The 22168-nt window shown below is 33.9% G+C and overlaps 3 protein-coding genes across 3 annotated transcripts; 2 read left to right on the forward strand and 1 right to left on the reverse strand.

Moving 5' to 3' along the window:
* Positions 1-4415: 4415 nt before the first annotated feature.
* LOC125838155 (IQ domain-containing protein IQM2-like) lies at positions 4416-7210 on the forward strand. The gene is made up of 7 exons (XM_049517223.1): positions 4416-4892; positions 4979-5093; positions 5193-5258; positions 5350-5438; positions 5527-5617; positions 5717-5956; positions 6066-7210. The coding sequence occupies exons 1-7, from the start codon at positions 4459-4461 to the stop codon at positions 6927-6929; spliced, it is 1899 nt and encodes a 632-aa protein (XP_049373180.1). The 5' UTR covers positions 4416-4458; the 3' UTR covers positions 6930-7210.
* A 4272-nt stretch (positions 7211-11482) lies between these two features.
* LOC125838175 (putative pentatricopeptide repeat-containing protein At1g10330) lies at positions 11483-15361 on the forward strand. The gene is made up of 3 exons (XM_049517246.1): positions 11483-11568; positions 13161-14737; positions 14996-15361. Exon 2 carries the CDS (start codon positions 13178-13180, stop codon positions 14579-14581), a length of 1404 nt encoding a protein of 467 aa, XP_049373203.1. The 5' UTR covers positions 11483-11568; positions 13161-13177; the 3' UTR covers positions 14582-14737; positions 14996-15361.
* A 1632-nt stretch (positions 15362-16993) lies between these two features.
* On the reverse strand, positions 16994-19570 carry LOC125838127 (receptor-like protein Cf-9 homolog). The gene has a single exon (XM_049517189.1). The coding sequence runs from the start codon at positions 19568-19570 to the stop codon at positions 16994-16996; it is 2577 nt and encodes an 858-aa protein (XP_049373146.1).
* Positions 19571-22168: the final 2598 nt, after the last annotated feature.

Consider the following 22168-nt stretch of genomic DNA (forward strand, 5'->3'; position numbering starts at 1 on the left):
CCACTCATTTAATCCACAACCTTCAACTATATATAAATGGACAATTACAAAATATCCCGCGTTCACGTAGAATTCAGGAAAGGACCGCACCTTAAGGTGTATGTGAGGTAGACAACCTATCCTAATATAAACATTAGTAATTGCTTCACGGCTTGAATCTTCAGAGACAATTTTATTGTTGCTCCAAAATCGCTCTTACATTCAATTATTTATGTACTAGATAAATAAAAAATCAAAATAATACTCCTATATATAAGTTAATATTAAATCTTTGACAGGTAGTATGAGTTATAACAAAATGACACCAAAAATGTGTAGGCTTGATTAATGTTAAATTCTTTGCATTAAATAAATATTTTTTTTAAAAAATATCTGTCTCTTTAGACTTATCTAAAAAACTTTTTGTTGTTATTAACTCATCAAACCCCCTCTTTATTATTAAAATAAAATTATTATGGGATTTAATTAGTCAACTTGTGGGTCATCTAAGAAGTATACATGGAAGTTTCAAATAACTTTGAGCTTTCACTTTTTCTCTAATAATATTATTATTTATTCCCAAATATTTACCAACTCAAAAAAATAAAAAATCAACATCCTCTATCCAAATTCCAACCTAAGCAAATACATCATTATGAGTTATGACTAATCAACATTTTATTAGTACTATTAATTATCTATATGACCTTATAATACATGATGTATGAAACATCTCTAAATCTCGCCTTAAAGATATATCGCTATTAGAAATCAATCATAACATTTCATCAGAAAAAAATGATCGTTGAAAATGTTTTCGACTACTAGAAATTAATCAATTTTTGACGATTCATCAAAAAAACAATCGTTGAAAATATTTTTGATGAATATTTAGCTGATTTTTTTTAAATTTTTTTTTTAGGAGGGTATATATTAATTCTTGTAGATCATGAAACAACACATTAATGGTGATTGTTGTAAGATTTTTCTTGATTTTTAAAAAAGCTTGGAGGCTAAGTTATTTATGATGTTTGGTTAGTGAAACTACCTAGCTATTTACATCATCAATTGAGATTTATTCATATCTATACTAGGTCAATGTCATTAGTGTGGAATTTTATTATTAAATATATACTAGAATTTGACTTCCACACAAGAAGCTGTTTTTTTCTTCTTCCAAGTCTTCCTATTTGTCATCTCTTTTCCTATTATCCTGACTAGTGTTTGATATCTATATTAATGTCCTGACTAATTTGAATTTATCATGTAAGGCTTATTAAAGGAGAACATGTTTTTTATTGAGATTTTTTTTATATATTCAAGACTTAAATTTGAAACTTTTGATAAAAGCAGTATAAGAAATATCCTATTCATTATGCCACGACTTTTGATGGTCTATTTGTCACCTTTCATTTGCCTACATTGCTTTTAATTAATTCACGGAGGCAGATTTAACGTTTGAAGTTTATGATTTTTTATAAAAATACTAAGTTAATAAATAATAATAATTTATCTCACAATTGATTAATATTCATAAAAATATGTAATATATTTCTTAATACATATAAAACAATATAAAACTACTCCCTCTATTTCATATTAAGTGAATTTTTGAGTTTTTTTTTTAATATTGTTCAAAATAATTGAATTGTTCAAAGTTCAATATAGATGTTTGAATTTTTTTTCATATTTGTCCTTTCATTTATTGAAGTTTTATATTTTCTAGGAGATAAAATACAATACATACAAAATTATATTTATGATTTCATAAATGGACAATAGTAGAAATTACGACTTAAATTATGTCCTTGAATGTTTTTCTTAATATGTGTGCATTGTCTCATAAATTCAGTTCATAAGGAATGAAGGGAGTATTATGTTTACGTGAAATCACATATTACACGTGGATCCAGCCCTACCAACACAACAACGACGACACCACCACCACCACCACCACCAACAACAATAACATATCTAATAAAATTTCACAAGTGAATCTGCAAAAAGTGAATTGTACGCCTTATCCCTACCTTAGTAAGAAGATTTTCGATAGACCTTAGACTCATTTCATAATTTTAAAAAATAGATGCGTTAGAAGTGAAAATAAAGTATATTATGGAAATGAAAATCAAGGATTTGAGTCGAGTGAAATTCCAATTATATGATAAAATGTGAACTTAGATTCAAGTTTTAATAAAAATAAATTCTCTGTAAAAAAAATTCTTGGTTTTATTTATTCCAATAAAAATAAGGTAGGGTGGAATTTTTCAAAAAGCTATATGAAAACCATTCGTGCTCAACAAGTTTTAAAAGAATTATAGGAGTATGATTTATAATCTTGCATACTTAATAAAGTTTGAACTAGATTTTGTTCACATTGACTATAAGGAATTAAAAAGAAAATAATGAGAAAGAAATGGTAAATCTATGTACTTACTAAATCTGGTTGAAATCGAAGAAGAGTCTTGGAGTAACGATAAAAATTGTCATCTTGTGATCTATGAATTACCCGTTAAAGTAAGTTTCCTACATTTCACTCTAAGCTCAATCACTAATGCTTGCATCATATAGACGACTATCTACATAAATTACTTATATTACGTCTCGAATCCTCCATAAACGCGTAACAAATTTATTTTATTTTTTCATTTTGGAAGAGTACAAGGGTTAAAATACAAAATAATGAAAATTGTCTGCCTTACTAAGCACTTACTGAATTTAATTAAAATCCGATAAAAATTATCATCGTGTATATGATCTATGAGTTACGAGTTTGAGATGTGAAATCATACACTAATGCCTTTATCAGACTAAACTTCCTATTATATACCTTAAAATACAGTCACTAATACTTGCATCATACGTATGATTATCAACATAAACTACTTATATTACATCTCAAATTCTACGTTATCGCGTAACAATTATGTTTTTTTTTTCATTTTGAAAGAATAAAAGTTTTTTTTTTTTAAATACAAATTTTATTACAGCCTCACTAAAAAGTCCATCCACGTGCCAACCCAACCCAACCCCCTCACCAACACCACCTCACACCCCCCTCCAACAACCCCACACTTTCCTATGTCTTCTCTTTTCCTCCTATATATCTATATATATATATATGTATATAAATCAGCTAATAGCCATCAGTATATTCATATTCATTCTGTTTATAGCACACCTATTCAGAAAAATACCCATAAAGTACAAAAGTGAAAAAGAACAGTTTTTTTTTGTGTATCAATCATAGCCAAAAAAACAAACTAATACCCATTTTTTGCAATTTTTGGTTCCAAAGATTGTTGCATTTGAGGTAAAGATTGAATTTTTATTGTCCATTTTCATGATTTCTTGTGTTTTGGCAAATTGGGTTTTCAAGAATCTCAAGAATCTTGTGAAAATGGTCTTTCTGTGTTTTTGTTGGATTGTTTCTTGTTCTTATGATCTGTCAAATGTGGGTTCTTTTTGTTTTTTTGCTCTCTTTGTTTGAATGTGTTTCTTGGGATTTTGAGAGATTGAGCTGAGTTAATTAGAAAAATCTATGCATTTTTGTTTTCTGAGGTGTTTGGGACATTGAAAAAAATGGGTTCTTGGTTCAAAGATTCTTGCATGGAGGTAAAGTTTGAATCTTTACCAACAAAGGATTGTAAAGGGTTGCGGTGGAGCGGTAAATACTCATTTTTATCTTTAACTAGAGGTATGAGTTTGAGTCCTCTGGCTATAGAGTCGCCTTTGTTAGAGATGTCTTTATCCTAATGTGAGTGAATTCAGATTTAGTTAGGCTCCAATGTGGGTATCGGACACTAGGTGGGAAAACAAACAAAAAAGTTTGAATCTTTATTGTTCTTTTTATGGTTTTTTGCAACTTGGGTTTTCAAGAATCTTGTAAAAGTGGTCTTTTTTTGTTTTTTGTTTTTATGGGGTTGCTTCTTTTTCTTATGATCTGCCAAATGTGGATTCTTTTCTGTTTTTTCCCACTTTGAATGTGTTTCTTGAGATTTTTAGAGATTTGAGTAAATTAGAAAGTGCCAATAGATTCATATTTTAAAGTTTATGCCTTTGTTTCATACTTTAATAGCTTTGTAATATTCATTCTCCCTTGGAAATGTTCTTCTGTTTTTTGAGAATCTGTATCTTCTTGCTTTGACTTGTTCAAATATAAAAATGTAAAATATGAAGTGATTATAAATTTTTCTTGAAGAATATCTTCTTAGTCAAAATTTGCAAAAAGTTGGTTCTTGCAAATGATACTTATTGATTGTCTACATTTGGAGATTAAATGGTAATATTAGTTTATACTTTATACTTTATACTTTATAGTACAGCTCATAATGTGATGTACAAAAGTTTTACTTGTTGATGTGTTTCCATTTGGCAATTTGATTAATATAATTTGAATGAATCAACTCTAAATGTATGTTACTATTGACAGGATTTTAAGGTCTCAATAAGCTATTCAAGATTCGATTTTGAAATCGTATGGGGTTATCCTTTTCGAGCCCACTTGCCTCTCAAAGTGATACGGAAACAGGCGTTGATTCTGTTGTTGTGAAATCTATCGATTTCGGACATGATGAGCGGAAGACGCCACTACGGTCAGTTAGCTTTAAGAGCCATGACACAGAACCAACAATATTGCAATCAGATGGCTCCGGAAGGATGTCGATAGAAAAAACTATCAGCTTTAGGACAATGGGAAGTGCAATGGAGTTCAAGAGAACTTCATCAGAAGAGAAACCTGAGTTTAGCGAGTTTCGTAGGTTAGGAAGCATGAATGGAGAGTCTCAAAAATCTCCTCTAGCATATACTAGCAGCCCCAAACATGAAGCAGCTTTAAAGTTGCAGAAAGTGTACAAGAGTTTTAGGACTAGAAGAAAATTAGCTGACTGTGCAGTACTTATAGAGCAAAGCTGGTACGTTTTCTATGCCGAAAAAACAGCCTATCGATAAACTCTATTGATTTGAATGTTCCTGACATGTATTTTTCGGAAAATTTCAGGTGGAAGCTATTAGATTTTGCTGAACTCAAGCATAGTTCTATTTCATTTTTTGATCTTGATAAACACGAGACAGCAGTTTCTCGTTGGTCGAGAGCAAGAACTAGAGCAGCCAAGGTAAATTTTGGATCATTTCGTAAATGCTGATGAAAGTTATTGCAAAGATTTTGAATTTACTCTTTAAGATCTTTGCTGATCTTTTTCTTTTTCATGCAGGTTGGCAAGGGCTTATCTAAGAATGGCAAAGCCCAGAAACTAGCTCTACAGCACTGGCTTGAAGCTGTAAGTAGATCTTTTTAATGGTATACTGAACTTGTGTTTTATGCCAAATTTCAATTTTGCTAATAAGGGTAAGGCTTTTTTTGTGTAACAGATCGACCCACGACATCGGTATGGACACAACTTGCATTTCTACTATGTCCAGTGGTTGCATTCTCAAAGCAAAGAACCCTTCTTCTACTGGTAATTGTCTAGATAACGAATGATTTGAGTTTTAACGATAATACATCATGAAAGTTTCTTGTTTGCTAACTGTGTTTCTCTGAATCAGGTTGGATATTGGAGAAGGAAAAGAAGTGAACATTGTTGATAAATGCCCTCGATGGAAACTTCAGCAGCAGTGCATTAAGTACCTCGGTCCGGTAAGTCCTTACTCCATTTATCAGTCCATTAGTATCTTTGCTAGTTGCACTTGTGGGAATTTGGAAACTTTACTCATCGTTTTTTTTTTAAAACTACAGATGGAAAGAAAGGCTTATGAAGTTGAGGTGGAAGATGGAAAACTCTTCTACAAGGAAACCGGGAAGCTCCTTGACACGACTGATGGACCAAAAGGAACTAAGTGGATTTTTGTCCTCAGCACCTCGAAAACCTTATATGTTGGCAAGAAAACTAAAGGCACATTTCAGCATTCTAGTTTCTTGGCTGGAGGAGCTACATTAGCTGCTGGGAGAATAGTTGCAGAACGAGGAGTATTGAAGGTATGTTAATATACCTTCGAGTCATTTTCACACTTTGATTCGACTCATATAGCAGCTTATTTGTAATTTCGATCTAACTCTTTTTGCATTTGTTAATTGAATTCTACAGGCTGTCTGGCCTCATAGCGGACATTACCGACCTACCCCAGAAAACTTCCAGGACTTCATTTCATTCATGACAGAGAACAATGTCGACCTCAATGATGTTAAGCTTGATTCTGATGAAGACGAGGAAGAATCGATTGGCAAGAAGAGTGGTGTTTTCCTCAGAGGCGACTCTTCTGAGGACGACTTACAAAAAGATGGTTTGGAGACAGAGGAGAATGATCTAGAAGAGTCAACTTCAGAGAAAAGAGACTTAAAAGTGCAAGAGCAAGCTGCTGATATACAACTTTCCGATTCAAAACCATCTCATAACTTCAGTATCAAATTGCCTAATCTTCAAATTCCCCGGAATGATGGTTTCATAGAGAAGTTAAAGAATGAAAGTGAAGCTGCTAAATCTATTTCCAACTTAGAATCACCAACCGACGGATACAAAACAGCAAGAGAATTGTTTGCTCCTGAACAAGATCAAATGGATTTAAAACACAGCTCTTCTGTTGAAGAACTTGATGAAAGTAAAGAAGAGATAATTCCAGATGAATCTATCATCCAAAGGATAAATTCACACAAGGATCTTAAATCGTATCAGTTGGGAAAGCAACTGTCTTGCAAATGGAGCACAGGAGCTGGACCTCGTATCGGATGTTTGAGGGATTACCCCTCACAGCTGCAATCCCATGCTTTAGAACAAGTGAGCTTGTCCCCGAGAAGTGCTTGCCGTCTCAAAATGAACTTCCCTTCAAGAGCATCAACTCCAACGAGCCTGAGCCGCGTAATGCAGGTTTCCTGTTCCCTTTCTCCTATGGGGAACAAAACTTTATCTTGCCTCAATAGCAAATATTCCTCTCCACCACATAAAGAACCCTAACTTCATGTTCATTTGAACTAGGATTAGTTTTTTTTTTCTTTCATTAGTCTGTTCTTTCACTGTGAATAGACAAAATGACATAGAGATTCTTTCCTTGATTCTTTACATAAGAAAACTTCCATAGTATTTTTTTTTCCTATTCAACTGTACACAAGTTTTGTTCATCCTAGTGGTAGATTGCAATATGCAAATTGTAAAATTTTGAATTCCAATACTTATTTGTAAGTGGAAAAGAAAGAAATGAGAAACAGAAAAAAGAAAGGAAATCATTCATTCTTTAACTATGGTATTCTTAGCTTAATTTTTTTTTCTTGAGAAGTTGATCTTGTTGTTGTACTCTGACAGTCACAAAGGGCTGAGCTCCCACTTATGTTGCTCGGACTCTCTAAAAATGATGCTGCATAGCTGTCGGATCCTCCAAATATGCAAATATGCACTACTTTTGGAGGATCTAACACAAACTTAGTTGCACTTTTGAAGAGTCCGAGCAAGTCCTTAGTACACATGGTAAATATTTAGCCATGAGTAAATTGAAACCAAGTTAAAATCTGAGTTTAGCACTTTAGGTGTTATCTCACTTGTGGATTGAGCCTTTGAAGACTACAAGCTTTTGAGTGAAAAAGTTAGTTTTGAACAAAGTTCCCTTGTTCTATAATTAGTTTGCATTGTTCTTGTTGTTCTTGATAACCGGTTAGTTGTTGATTACAACATATAAACTAGGTGGATAAAGGTCCGTTCCTCTGCCCTTTTTCCATGTAAGACCTGGTTTTCCAGTAAGGTTTGAGCCCCGACGTGCTGCTCTTTGTGTTGCTCGGATTTGCCAGGAATGTTTCTGTAGCTGTATTGAATACTCGAAAACTATACTACTTTTGGAGGATCAGACACATGACCATCAACATTTTTGAATAGTCCGAGCAACATAAGCTGCTCTTATCACACATCATGTGTTGTACTACCTTGGACATTGAACCAAAACACTAGGGGTTGTTTGGTTTTGTTAATTTCCTAGTTTATGTTAAGATTAGGTACTGTTGACATGATAAACTGACATAAAACATGCCTCTTTAACAAAGTCAAGTGAAATTAACATTATTTCTTTCTGACAATTTGTTGTTAAGCAAATAATAGAGGCAGTTTTGATAAGACTGAATCACAGGTCATTAGCATAACTACTAATTAATTTCTTTAATACTCAATCATTATGATGTGCTTACAACCTCTTGGAAGTGAAAAAAATATATGATTATTAATGAAATCCCAATATTTAAGAAATATGTTAAGCACATGTCCTTGACCTAGATCAAGATTCAAAGGATCAGATGTTCGTACATTATACATATCTTTAGTTTAAGACAACAAGATGCAAACATTTTTCTTATACTTCGTGCACAGTCAAACTAAGACATGTGAAATGAAACAACAATAGTAGATGATTTCTCACCATCTACCTAAGCATTTGTGGGGCAGAGTTACTCGATATCTATGCATGCACGCAAGCTGACTCGACACTAGAAATCATTCTTGAGACATGAGAAGAAGTGGAACCTAATCTAACATATGTAAAGACAATATGATGGCTATATGTTGGATGAGAAATTGCATTATTTCAAAAGCCAATTGTTACTGTCTATGAGATTCAAAACATGGGATTGTTAAAAGTACAGACAAAACTGGAGAAAAAAAAACAAAATACATCTTTTTTTCTGCAAAATCTTCAATTATAGACCTTAATGTTTGTTGGATAAGTTCATGAACTTGTCAATAATTAGGGAATATTGACAAGTAAATGCTTATTCTATTTTCCTAAAGGTTGCATGCACTTATATATCATGCTATATACACATTAAAAACTTGCAACATGAGCTATCATGTAAGTATTCTTGGTTTCCACCAATGTTCCATACCTGTATTAGAGCTTGATTAAATTTAGATTCGCGCCGAGAAGTTCTCATTGATAGGTAAATTAGTCTCTAACAAAGGCAACTTCCTATCTAGTGCTCGAACCTGAGACATCTGATTAATAATGGATGAGTACTAGAGCCCGACTAAATTTAGATTCACACTGAGAAGTTCACATTGATAGGTAAATAAGTCTCTAACAAAGGCAACTTCATATTTAGTGCTCGAATCTGAGATATCGATCTGATTAATAATGAATTAGTACTAGAGCCCGGTTAAATTTAGATTCGCGTCGAGAAGTTCACTAGGTAAATTACTCTCTAGCAAAGCCGACTTTATATTCAGTGCTCGAACTCGAGACATCTGCTACCATGATCGTTTTTGGTGGAGGGATTACTTATTGGTCCAACACATTAGTGGTTTAAATAATTGTTGTACCATTTGTAAAGGCCATCATGTGTTTTTCTTTTTTGAACTTTCCTTTTAATGTTTTTTTTTTTTGTTTTATTTGAGATAAAAAGAACATTAAGAGTATAAAGTCTAAGGTTTGATATCTACTTCCAGCTCATTAGAATACTTGGAGTTCAACAATTGGTTTAAGTGTTAATTGAAAGATTTGTGATCTTAAATATGAAGATTTCATATCTAGGAAGTTTATTCAATTATGGATAATTCTTCTTAAATTATTGTTTAAAAGATCTATGGAAGATTTGCATATTAACTAATATCCAAATATCTTAAGAGTTTATTGGGGAAAAACAAATTCAATGTAACTTGTTATTTTTGATAGTTAAAATATAACTTGTAACTTATAGATATGTCTATACTCTTTTATCTTTAATTAGATGTTTCAAGTTTGAGCTTTGAGTATGAAGTTTATCTTTGTTATGGAGTGTTTTTAATTAAAATATAAGAGTTTTCGGTGTGAATCTGAATTTTATCGAACCTTATAATATGAATAAGAAATTTTCTGTATTCCTTTATTCTTCATAAGAAATTTTCAGTTCGAGCTTTGAGTATGCAGTATCTTTGTTCTGGAGTGCTTCACTTCAAACATAAGATTTTCGACGCGAATCTGAATTTAATCGAACTTTAATATGAATATATCAATGACAGGTGAAAAGAATGAATTATAGAAATACATGCTTAAGCCATTTTTTTTTTACAATTATTCTAACCTTTTAGTTTCACATCACTTATTCCAATTAATATTATAACATTATTATTATCTATTTTTAATAGCAAGAAAAAAATTCATTATAATTTTTGAAATCAGAACACAAACCTATTTCTGCTATTCCAAATTCCACAAACAACATACTTTCTTTACTCTTATTACTTTAATTAAATTTGTTAAATTTCAAGTAAGAGTAAAATAATTTGATTTTTTTAAGTTCAAATTCTTACATGTGGCATTAATTAGTTGAGCAGACACAACAACCATAAGACAAAATCATAATGTAAGCACTTTCATTGAATAAAAAGATTTTGCTTAATTATAATATATGATTAGCCTTGTTAATTAGAGCTGGCACATTTATTTTAAACAATTAATAGTAAACTTTAAATTTAAACTTGCACTTTGAACTCGTACGGATATAATATTTAGTTGTAATAATTATAATAATAATCTAAGATCCATGCATTTAATTTGTTGATTGAATTATTGCATAATTTGTATACTACGTGGACTAATCTTTGCCTTAAAATAATTAATTTGGACTTTTGTGTGTTATTTATCAAGTTTAAGTTATATATATTATCATTATACAAATTTTTTCTATGTAAATTAGATCATCTTTACCTGTTATAGATAATTTTTGAATGATCTGTGAGTGTAAATTTTCTTGAAATTATTTTAAAGTGAGGTTAAAATCGTTCACTTATTATATTGTTTCGTCATAATGAACTGCATCCCACAAGCAATAATCTATACTTCTATTCCATAATAAATAGTGATTACTGACCATTTTTCAGGCACTTCTTTAAAAAAATAGTTAATGTCATAAAATTTCAAATTTAATACGTGATATGAATAGATATTTGTGAATTTTAACCCCTATTCCATTAACGTGTTTGGGATAAGAACAAGAATATTACACATCTCACATTCTTTTGATACAATTTTCAGTTGATGGTCATTAAAATCATTTTTTCCCTCCGTCTCAAATTACTTGTCACATTTTTTTTTCGAGAATTAAACTACATAAATTTTGACCAATATTTTAAAATATATTTTTCTTCATATTGATATGAGAAAAACTGCTTCTTATAATACTTTTCATGAAGTTTTCTATTACTAACATTTTAATTATAGAATATTAAACTAATTAAATTTGATTCAGCTCCGAATATTAGTCATTAAATCTGATTCAGTTTTGAATATTAGTCAAATTAACTTTTAAAAAAACGAAGAACAAATATTTTGAGACGGATGAAGTATATAATTAAATATATATACACTTTTAATATAACTTCTCTTCAATTAAAAAGTTGTACTTGTAGATACTAAAGGGATCAAACTTCACATAAAGAAAAGCTTAGGGACCAATTCAGCATTTAAATTACATCATTTTACCCATTACCCGAGAGAATAGTGGAGCCCTAATTTCATCAGTGAAATCAGCAGAAGCAAAAAGGGATTTTTTTTTACTAATAATTTTTTTGTTTTGTTTTGAAGTTTCAAAAGCATAATAGAGAAACCCCATTTGGCTAAAATTCAAGGATTTGCAGCTGAAAGGTATAATTTTTTTCTCCTTTGCTTCATTCTTTACTTACAGATGAGTAAACTGTATGTTCTTTTTTGATAGTATAATGAGGTGTTTTTGAAGTATTAGATTTGTAAGTGAAAAAAGGTTGAATCTTGAAACTCAAAGATAGCTTCTTTTTGATTTATTTGCTAAGTTTTGTGGGAAAAAGTTTGTTTTGCTTTGGTGGGGTTTCTGTTTTGTCCCTTTTGTAATAACAACAACAACTAACTTAGTGTAGTTTTACAAGTGGAGGCACTTGCACCTACCTTTGTTGGGGCTAGAGAGACGGTTTCCGATAGATGCTCGGCTCAAAAGATGTTTTGACCCTTATTGCATTTGATGACATTCTTAGGAATTGATTTTTGCCCCCTAAATCAGTCCAAGATTATGTTTTGGACTTGAGTTCCTCAATTTCGCCAATGAAATTGATGGTTTTTCTTCAAAACCGAAGAAGGGAGGATAACCAGGATGGAACATTTTGTCTTGTTCAAATAGTTTGATGACAATAAGAGAAATAGTAGGTTATGTAGTCCACTAATATGGTAAGGAATAGGTGGAGATAGTTAACTAATAATTATGATGCTGAATTTTGTTCTACATACTATAGACAGATTTCATCTGGTTGAGTTGCAAAGGAAGAAAACTCATGTCTTTATTCATAGGGTAATAAACACTTCATGAAACATCAATAACTATGAAAGTAAAAGCTTGTATATGCATTCCGGCAACTAGTTAGACTCGAAACCGGCAATTTTCAAAAATCAAGAGTTGACGTTAAGAGCTACAAGGATAAAAGAGGTCGAATAGAAATTGATGTATAACAAATAACTAACAGCCATTTTCTTAGATAGTTAGCCCAATGGTAAGGTTTCAATAAGTCAACAACAAGATTTTAGTAAATGCCTTCTTATGGACTAGGACATATGTTAATTGATAGTGTAACAAGTAATGATCAAATGAAAATTCTAATAGCTAAGTCAAACCAAAAGAATTTGCATAATTTTTTTTTTTTTATGTACTCAGCTGGACCTCAGCTCCAACTGAAGACATGACCTTAGATAGGAGGGTGTGGAGGTTGCAGATTAGGTTAAGAAGATTAATAGGTAGTGGAGTGTTCTCTTACTTTCCAAAGAGTTTTGGCTTAAGTGGTGTCTGTCGTAGTAGTAACGTTATTCTTGTAGTGACTTGCTTTTGCTTTCTACCACCATCTATTTTTATGATGTTCCGATTATTGCATTATTTTGTTGTTGTTACTCTTTTCATAGTAGTTGCTATATTATCTTCTCTGTCATTTTTCCTTTTCATACTTACTCTGATTGCTATACTCGAGTCGAGGGTCTTCCGGAAACAGCCTCTCTACCTCCACAAGGTAGTGGTAAGGTCTGCGTACACTCTACCCTACCCAGACTCCACTTTTGGGATTTCATTGGGTATGTTGTTGTTGTTGTTGTATATTTAATAGATGTTGAATCCCCTTGATTTCTTTGTGCGTTTATTTTCTTATATTTTAATAACTCCGCCACTGCGTGGGACAGTGAAAAATGTCTATGACTGCTTATAAATTACTTCCCCATGATCTTAGGTGCTGACAATGTTGGAATGCCAAAGCCAAAAAAACCTGAACAAATGCTTCAACTTCTGCAGCATTTTATCAAACACTCAAACCAAATTAGACAAATACATTCCCTGCTCACAACGAGCGGCCGTCTCCTCCTTACCTCTCAATGGATCAACACACTTCTTTACAACACTCTCATCAGGGCTTATCTCAACATTTCTCAGCCTCAAACAGCTCTCATCCTTTTCACCCACATGCTCTTTCATCAAGCTCAGCCGAATAGCCATACTTTCCCTTCCCTTATCAAAGCAGCCTCGTCTTTCCCTCCCCGTTTGGCTTCATATATAGGCAAGAACCTTCACTGTCAAGTCTTGAGAAGAGGGGTCTTGGGTGACCCGTATGTGTGTACATCTTTCATTGGGCTGTATTCGCACACGGGTGAACTCGGGAGTGCACGCAAGGTGTTTGATGAAATTCCGGAACCGTGTGTTGTCTCGTATAATGCAATGCTTGATGCTTGTGGGAAAAATGGGGATATGGGTTTGGGGTTCTTGATGTTTTCTCGCATGTCTTATAGAGATGTTTATTCATGGACTAGTATGATTCATGGGTACATGAAGAACGGGTGCTCTGAAGTTGCTGTTAAGTTTTTCCAGAGAATGATGGTACACGAGGATGTGAAGTGTGGTTTATTGAAGCCAAATGAGGCGACTTTTGTTAGTATTCTTTCTTCTTGCACATTTTTGGATGTTGGTGTGGCATTATATCTCGGGAGGCAAGTACATGCTTACATGGTAAAGAATGAGGAGTTGAGTGTCTTCACGACGACCGCATTGATCGCGTTTTATGGAAAGATGGGTTGTTTGGTTTATGCTTCAAAGATATTTGATGCAATGGTTAGCAAGCAGGTTTGCGCTTGGAATGCTATGATTTCTTCCCTAGCTTTGAATGGAAGAGAGAAGCAGGCATTAATGATGTATGAGAAGATGAGGGCAAAGGGGCTGCAACCAAATGAGATTACCTTCGTGGCTGTTCTATCAGCTTGTGCGCGTGCCAAGCTTGTTGATTTCGGTTTTAAATTGTTTGAAGCAATGTCACATGAATTTGGACTTGTAGCTAAGATGGAACATTATGGTTGTGTGGTTGATCTCTTAGGGAGAGCTGGGTTACTGCAGGAAGCGTACGACTTCATAAAGAAGATGCCCTTTGAAGCTGATGCCACTGTCTTGGGGGCTCTGATGGGTGCTTGTAGACTTCATGGAGCTATTGAATTGGGAAATGAAGTATCACAACTATTGCTTGAGTCGCAACCGAATCATTCTGGCCGTTATGTGCAACTCTCAAGCATTTATGCTGGCGCAGAGAGGTGGGATCATGCTGCTGCCTTGAGAAAAGCAATGCTAGATGCTGGAATACACAAGGTTCCAGCCCACAGTTTAGTTTAGTAGAGCTGATAACTGCAGCAGCTTAGTGATGGCATCTCTACTCATCAAATTCAGCTAAAAGGATTCTGCATATGGATTTTGCACAGAGATTGAAGCACTGCTTCAGATCAAGGAGGATACATTAAAGAAACCTGGTTTTAAAGTCTGTTTGGCGAGGTATTTCTTTTTGTTTTCTACTTTTCTTTTTCTGAATCTTTATCTTTGCCTCAAAACTTTGAAATTATGGTGCGGTTTGCTAATTAAATAATCTGAACAATAGTTGATCACGATAAACATCACCTATAGGCAAGCGGTTCTGCTTGACTTCTACCTAAATGAAATGTCAAATCCATATGGATTTGGATCACTAGCAATTCTATCACTTAATTGCGTGTTCATGTCTAATCTTAGTTAAGGCTTTAAACATTATTGCAGGTCTCTATGCAAGTGGTTGTTTGGGACTGATGCATAGTTGCTGTTGTGTAGCAGTAATACTTGATTAACTCAATCGGTACCGCCTACCTCCCACCAACACAGATAGTGGGTAACTCAACCACCAACACAGGTCAGCTTGTGTTCTGCTAGGATTCTAACCTTGGTTTCTAAGGTTGTTTCTCCTATTTTTCAACTCCTAGACGAAACCCCATTGTGGTTGTCGTTGCTATTCAAGTTATTGTATGTTGAACAATATCCTGACAGATTGTCACATGTTTTACTATGATCCTGTTCTTGGGCGTTGTACGTGATCCCTAAACAGTATATTATCAACCAGTAGAACTTTACCAATTCATCTTATTTACACTCAATGCATTGAGTAGCCCATGAGGCCGTGTTGGATACTATAGCGTGTAATGCTGAATTCGTTATATAGTGTTGGTTGCTGTGACAGAACTTTTCTTACTCCTTTAACAACCCTACCCCCACTCCCACCCACAACTTTGCCTTTCTATTACAAAACAAAAGAAGAGAAGAAAGTTTCTACTTTGCTTTCTGTCAAATGTTTATTAAAATGTAAAGTTATACTTTCAGCATGATCTCAGGTCCATTAGTCCATTTTTGTACAAAAGAAAATTAAAAAATGAAGGTCACTTTTTAAAATTTTTGGAGTAAATTCACATATTCGCCTTTTCTTTTTTTAACTTCTGAAATAAAATTTGCACAATTAAAAAGTTCCATGAAGTACTCTTCAAATGATAATCACTACTTATGTATGATTATTTAGAGTTCATGTAGTTAGATGCTGGAATACACACAAGGTTCCAGCCCACAGATTTATTTAGTGGAGCTGATAACTGCCGCATCTTGGTGATGGAATGTCGACTCATCAAAATCAACTAAGTCATAGCTTGACAGATCTGGTTCCAAAGTCTGTTTGCCCCGAAACTTTGAAATTATGGAGCGGTTTGCTGATTAATTAATGAATCTGAACAATAGTTGATCACGATAAACCTCACCTATAGTCAAGAGCTTCTGCTCGATTTCTTCCCAAATGAAGTTTGAGATCCATATGGATTTCGATCACTAGAAATTCTATCAATCAATTGTGTGTTTATGTCCATCTTATTTTGGGCTTTGAACATTATTGCAGGTCTCTATGCAAGTTATTGTTTGGGGCTGAAGCGTAGTTTGTTGTTGTATAACAGTGATGCTCAGGTCAACTAGTGTTCTATTCGATTAATTCAACTGGTACTGTCTACCTTCCACCAATAGAGATATCGGGTAACTCTGTCATCCGAGAGTTGGATGGGAAGAGTTGAAGGCTCTTTCTACAACTCTTCAAAGAATGTTGAAAACACAGGATGTTGTCTATGTGAGGCTCAGGCAGTAGAGAATAATGCAAATCTTTTTCCTAACGTTTCTTTGATCTTTTGATGAAGTACCATCATGAGTCGGAAGAAATATATTTTCAAACTCTGAAACTTCAGATTTTTATGTTTCCGAACTTAAAGTAGAGTGTTCTATGTTTGTGTTATGATGTCATGTGAAAGAGTTGAATGAAATACTATGTTTTTAGTAATGACACATATCATCTGATTAATAATCTAAAGATTCAAGTTTATGTCCAGTTTCTGTATATCATCTGATTAATGATCTAAAGATTCAAGTTTATGTCCGGTTTCTGTTTATCAGTCGAATTTATATCTACATGCCATAGACAAATATAAACGAAATCTGGTTGAGTCTCAATGGAAGGGAAAGTGATGTCTTTATTCATACGATAACAAATACTTTATGGAAACATCACAAACTATGAAAGATAAAGGCTTTTATTTGCAACTTCAGAAGCTCTGTAGACATGAATCCTGCAATTTTCAAAAATGAAGAATTAAAGGTAAGAGCTTTGAGGATGAAGGAGGTCGAAAATACATTGATATATAAACAATGATCTTAAGAAAGATAAAAAACAAGTTGAATACCTGAAGTCACTATACACTAATATCTTTTCTTGTGCCTTTTCATTCTTGTAGTAATTCTGTGTTCCAATTGCACAACCAACCTCAAAAACCATATTGGATATTGAGTTGACAACATTATGTATATTATGGACAGTCCAATAACTAGACCACAACCGTAACCCATGAGAACCGCTTGCCAACTGATCATTGGTGAATCTTCTTCTTGATCTAGCTCAGCTGGAGTTGTCGCTTGATCATCACTGACACAATGTTTTGAGAGTGGCAATCCACGTAACCCATCATTCCCTTGGTATGAACTGTTCTCAAACGTATCAAATTGTTTTCCTTTGGGGATGCATCCAACAAGATGATTGTGAGAGAGATTTAAGACTTCAAGTGACGTGAGGGACACAAGTTGTTGCGGAATTTCTCCACTGATTTTGTTAGATGAGAGATCCAATGATTCGAGGACAGATAAATTTTGCAACGATGCTGGTATATGACCTTCCAAGACATTATGAGATAAGTTCAAGGTACGAAGTCCAACGAGATCTCCAATAATGTTAGGAATATGACCTTTAAATCTGTTCTTTGAGAGATTGATAATCATGTTAGAATCCAAAATTCGAACAGAATCATAATCTTGTCCCTTTGTTGTAATTGTCGTCAAATAATCATAATAACCAGCAAATTGATCAGAAACATACTCTGGGGTTCTTGTACTCTCATCAATTTTCTTCATGGCTTGCAAATTCCCAAAAAGACTTATTGGTAGATTACCACTAAATCCATTGGATGATATATCCAGAATTTGAAGCCGAGCAAAGAAGTTTGTATTCCCTGAAGATTTAATGGGACCATGAAACTTATTTGATCTCAAGCTTAAAATCTGCAAATCAGGTAGATTTCCCAACCAGTTTGGAAATGTGTCATTCAACTGATTGTTACCTAGATCAAGAAGGGTCAAGGACTTGCAATTGATCAAAGATCGTGGGACTTTCCCCGTTAGCTTATTCCCATGTAATCTAATGACCCGGAAATAATTTTCAAGACTAAAATTTGTATTGATTGTCCCACTAGGATTGTTGTTGCTCAAATTCAAATTCCAAAGGTATTCATTCATCTCAACCAAACATTTTGGGATTGTTCCCTCCAAATTGTTACTTCCTAAGTCTAGAGCTATTAGTGTTTTCAGATTGCAGATAGTTGAAGCAATCTGTCCACTGATATTATTGTGCGAAAGGAGAAGATATGTTAGGAGTGGCTGGTTTAGGAGTGAATTTGGTAAAGGACCTTGCAGCTGATTTTGTCTTAGATCAACATGAGACAATGTGTTGGACTTGAACTCCTGAATTTTTCCACCGAGATGGTTATCACTCAAGTCTAAATAAGTTAGTGAAGAAAGGGAGAATATCCAGGAAGGTATAGTCCCATTCAAGTGGTTTGATGACAATTCGAGCCATAGTAGGTTTTGTAGTCCACTTACATTGGTTGGAATTGGACCAGTTAGGTAATTGGATGAAAAATATAATGCTTCAAGTTGCGTCCAGTTTCTGTTAAAGGATAAGAACTCAAGTCGGCCAGCGAAGTTGTTATATCCAAGGTATAACTCCCTAAGCTTTCCAAATCTCGAGAACTGGGAAATCGGTCCTTCAAGATGGTTATAACTAAGGGACAACCACTCTACGTGGGTGAGATTCCATAGAGATTTAGGAATAGGCCCTGACAGATTAGAATAACCCATGTCCAAGTCATGAAGTGAAGTTAGATGGGTAAATGATTCAGGTATCCTACCAGTAATATTCACATGATAGAGATACAAGTACATGAGTGATGCACTGCTATTCCATTTGGTTATGGGAAACCTAACTGTGAGCTTGTGATTGTATGACAAATCGAGAGTTTTTAAGTTGGAAAGGTGGAAAATTCTTTCGGGCAATACCCCATGTAAATGTGTGTCTGAAAGTTCTAGAGTTGTTAAATGAGAAGAAAAATTTGAAGGAATGGTGGAAGAGATGTTCACACCATAAAGGGCAAGCTCTCTTAATTGGGTCAAGTTCTGAAGGAGCAGTTCAAAATTGTAAGGCCCAAGACTAAGACTAAGGTCATATAAACCACCCGAGGGGTTCCATATACAAAGAACGTGTAATTTAGAAAGGTGAGATATTTCAGAAGGGATTAGACCTGTAAAATTTGAATGCGACAAATCAAGATGTGTCAAACTTGAAAACTCACCAAATTTAGGTGAAATGAGCGATCCAGTGAAATCATTATACGACAAATCAAGTCTTTTGAGATTGAAGAGTTGAAAGAGGCTACTATTGGAATGAAACTTGCCTTGTAGTTCGCTGCAACGGAGATCAAGCTCAATCACTTGTCCTGTCGTCTTGTCACAATGAACTCCATTCCATGAGCAGCAATCCATGCTCTTTTTCCATGAACGAGTTTTTGGATGAGAAAACTCACAATCATAAGAAGCATCAGGATTAATGGTAAACATGTGCTTGAATTGTAGAAGAGAAAGAGCTTGATCTTTGGGGCACAAGGATGACGAGAAAGCAAGTTGACAAAGAACGGTATATAGCATAAAAAATAAAAGTTTTACACAACCCATTTTTGCTCTAAAATGATCAAAACTAATTAAGTTGGTAGAGAAGAAATCAAGAAATGTTTGTTGTGTGTCTATATTTAGTAAGTTTGATGAGGTATATATAGCACAAACTAAGAAAAGAAATTTACTATGTACATTTAGTTGTTGCTTTGGAGTAATCAATTTCAGGAAGGTCACCTTGTCATTTTCAGTCAATTTTAGAGTTATCAATTACATATTCACATTCAATGTGTCACACAATATGTAAAGACTATCTCAAGCCGTTGCGCCGTAATTTAAATGAATGTTGGAAAGTATCAATAGTTCACATTCTCAAGTCAACTCAAAGATGTCACTAAAAAGGTCTTTGTTTTGTCGATCTCTTAACAACCCTCCACACACACACACACACAAATGACATGTCCTGAGTTTATTTGTCTACTTTGGTTTCGAGCATAAGCTCAACAATGCGTCTATTTCCTAGAATTTATTGTGACAGAACTTATTCTTTTACCTGAATAGCTACCTCATTGAGGAGGGTATAAAATCCAACTTGAAGGGATTTTTATCAATTTTTGTTTTAGAAAGATAAGCAATCTCCGTTTCAACATTAGTAAATCAACAACAGCTTCTGGACTGTTTCATACAGGTGCAAATTGTGGCTCAAAACAGTCCTCCCAATGGATATGACCTTTTAACACAATAATAGGACCTTTTCGTCCATTCAGTTTGTTACAAAGAAAATTAATAGTTCCAAGTATGAAGGACATTTTAATTTTTTCGAAGTAAATTCAGATATCAACTTGTTTTACTCTTCAAGCTCTTTGAGATTGAGGAGTTGAAAGAGGCTACTATTGTAATGTTGAATTCATTGATAATAGTAACAGAAGATTATCCTTTTGAGACCATGAGGCCGTGTTGGATACTAGATTTTCTGAGTTGTGGACCAAAAGATTTCCGTTTCTGATATCTTCGTTTTGGTTCCCTTAACAACCCTGCCCCCACCCCCCACAGAACTTTCCCTTTCTATTACAAAACAAAAAAACGAAGAAGAAAATTTCTACATTACTTTCTCTCCACCTCAAGATACACATGTTAAAGCATTTGACCTTGTGTTTGTTAGCAAATTCAGCTTTTAAGAAAAGAATGAGGGTTTGTTCTAATAAAAATATCAAGCTCAATTCAAATGTTTATTAAAATAGTAAAAGTTATGATATTCACCTGTTGTCCATCGACTCTGTCTTTCAACATGATCTGAGGTCCATTAGTCCATTTTTCGTTCCAGAGAAAATTAAAAATGAAGGTCACTTTTTAAAATTTTCATAGTAAATTCAAATATCGACTTCTTTTACTTATCTCTTCAAATGAAAATTACTACTTATGTATGAATATTTAGAGTTGATAACACAACCATAAAGGAATTTAGGCATGTAGGAGAATTTGATCCCTTTGAAATGAATGTTTACAAGTGATGGAAGTGAATTAATTTGTCTACTTTGTGTTCCCACATCTCAGGGAAGTGATGAATTAAGTAGAAAATTGTGCATGATGTCGGTCTATTATCACAATTCGTCTTGTTAATTGGCTTGGATCTGCACTTCTGGTGATTTTAAGGTCTTACTTTTTTGTCCCAAATTGATACTCCCCCAGTCCATAACAAGCCCTTTTATTTAAGTAGCGTCGACTTTTTAAAGTTGTTGAAAGTTATTAACGAAATTTCTTAACTCTACGTATTCAATATCTTAAAGTTAAGAATCAATCTCTTCTAGCATATAAAATTACATATCTCACAATTATTGGCATATTTTTACACTTTCCTTTCAACTTCCTACCACTATAATCTCTCCCAATACTCAAAACAATATGATAAATTGTTATATGGAAAGAAGAAGAATCTTTAAATTACTCTTTTACCTGGTTCTAGAAAGAGCTCGACTACCTCATTTTGTCTGATACCTTATTATAGATAAACATGTCACAAAAAACATCGTTGTTTTACTCTCTTAACAACCCTCCACACACACCACATGACTTTCCCTTTTCTATTTACCAAAAAAAAAGAAGAAGATAATTATCCGGGAATAGGGTCACCACAAAACTTAACAGAAACACTACAATAGCGCCAACTCTGAGAACAATCAAGAATGTGTGGTTCGTTTATCACTTTATATCTTAGGAATTTACTCTGAATACAGTGCCTTACGTAGTGCGCCGTCTCGAGCCAATTTTCCACGAGAATTGACCTGTTGATGGAAGAGTACAGTGAAGGAGTCCATACATGGTATGTTAATCATAGACTCAGTACCACTGATTCATTGAGATAGTTTCTATCTTCATGGAAGTTATAGGTGAGTGTGAGACTGCTGTTCTCGTCTTCTTGGAGAGTAGTGTCACGCCCCGAGCCTACACCCTGGGCGGGACCCGCACCCGGAGACCATTTCTGGCCCCAAACGAACCCTTGGCCTGGCTTTCTTAACTCAGCGAAAACCTAACCCAACAGAATAACTCAATGCAATGCTATATTACAAAACAACTTAACTTATAAAATATGGCCATAAAGGCAACTCGAATCTCAAAATAGAATTTTACATATATATATATATAGATGAGAGACTCAAAACT

The sequence above is a fragment of the Solanum verrucosum genome, unplaced genomic scaffold (genome assembly GCF_900185275.1).
Source record: "Solanum verrucosum unplaced genomic scaffold, falcon-dt-bn FXZP01000284.1, whole genome shotgun sequence".
Classification (NCBI taxonomy): domain Eukaryota; kingdom Viridiplantae; phylum Streptophyta; class Magnoliopsida; order Solanales; family Solanaceae; genus Solanum; species Solanum verrucosum.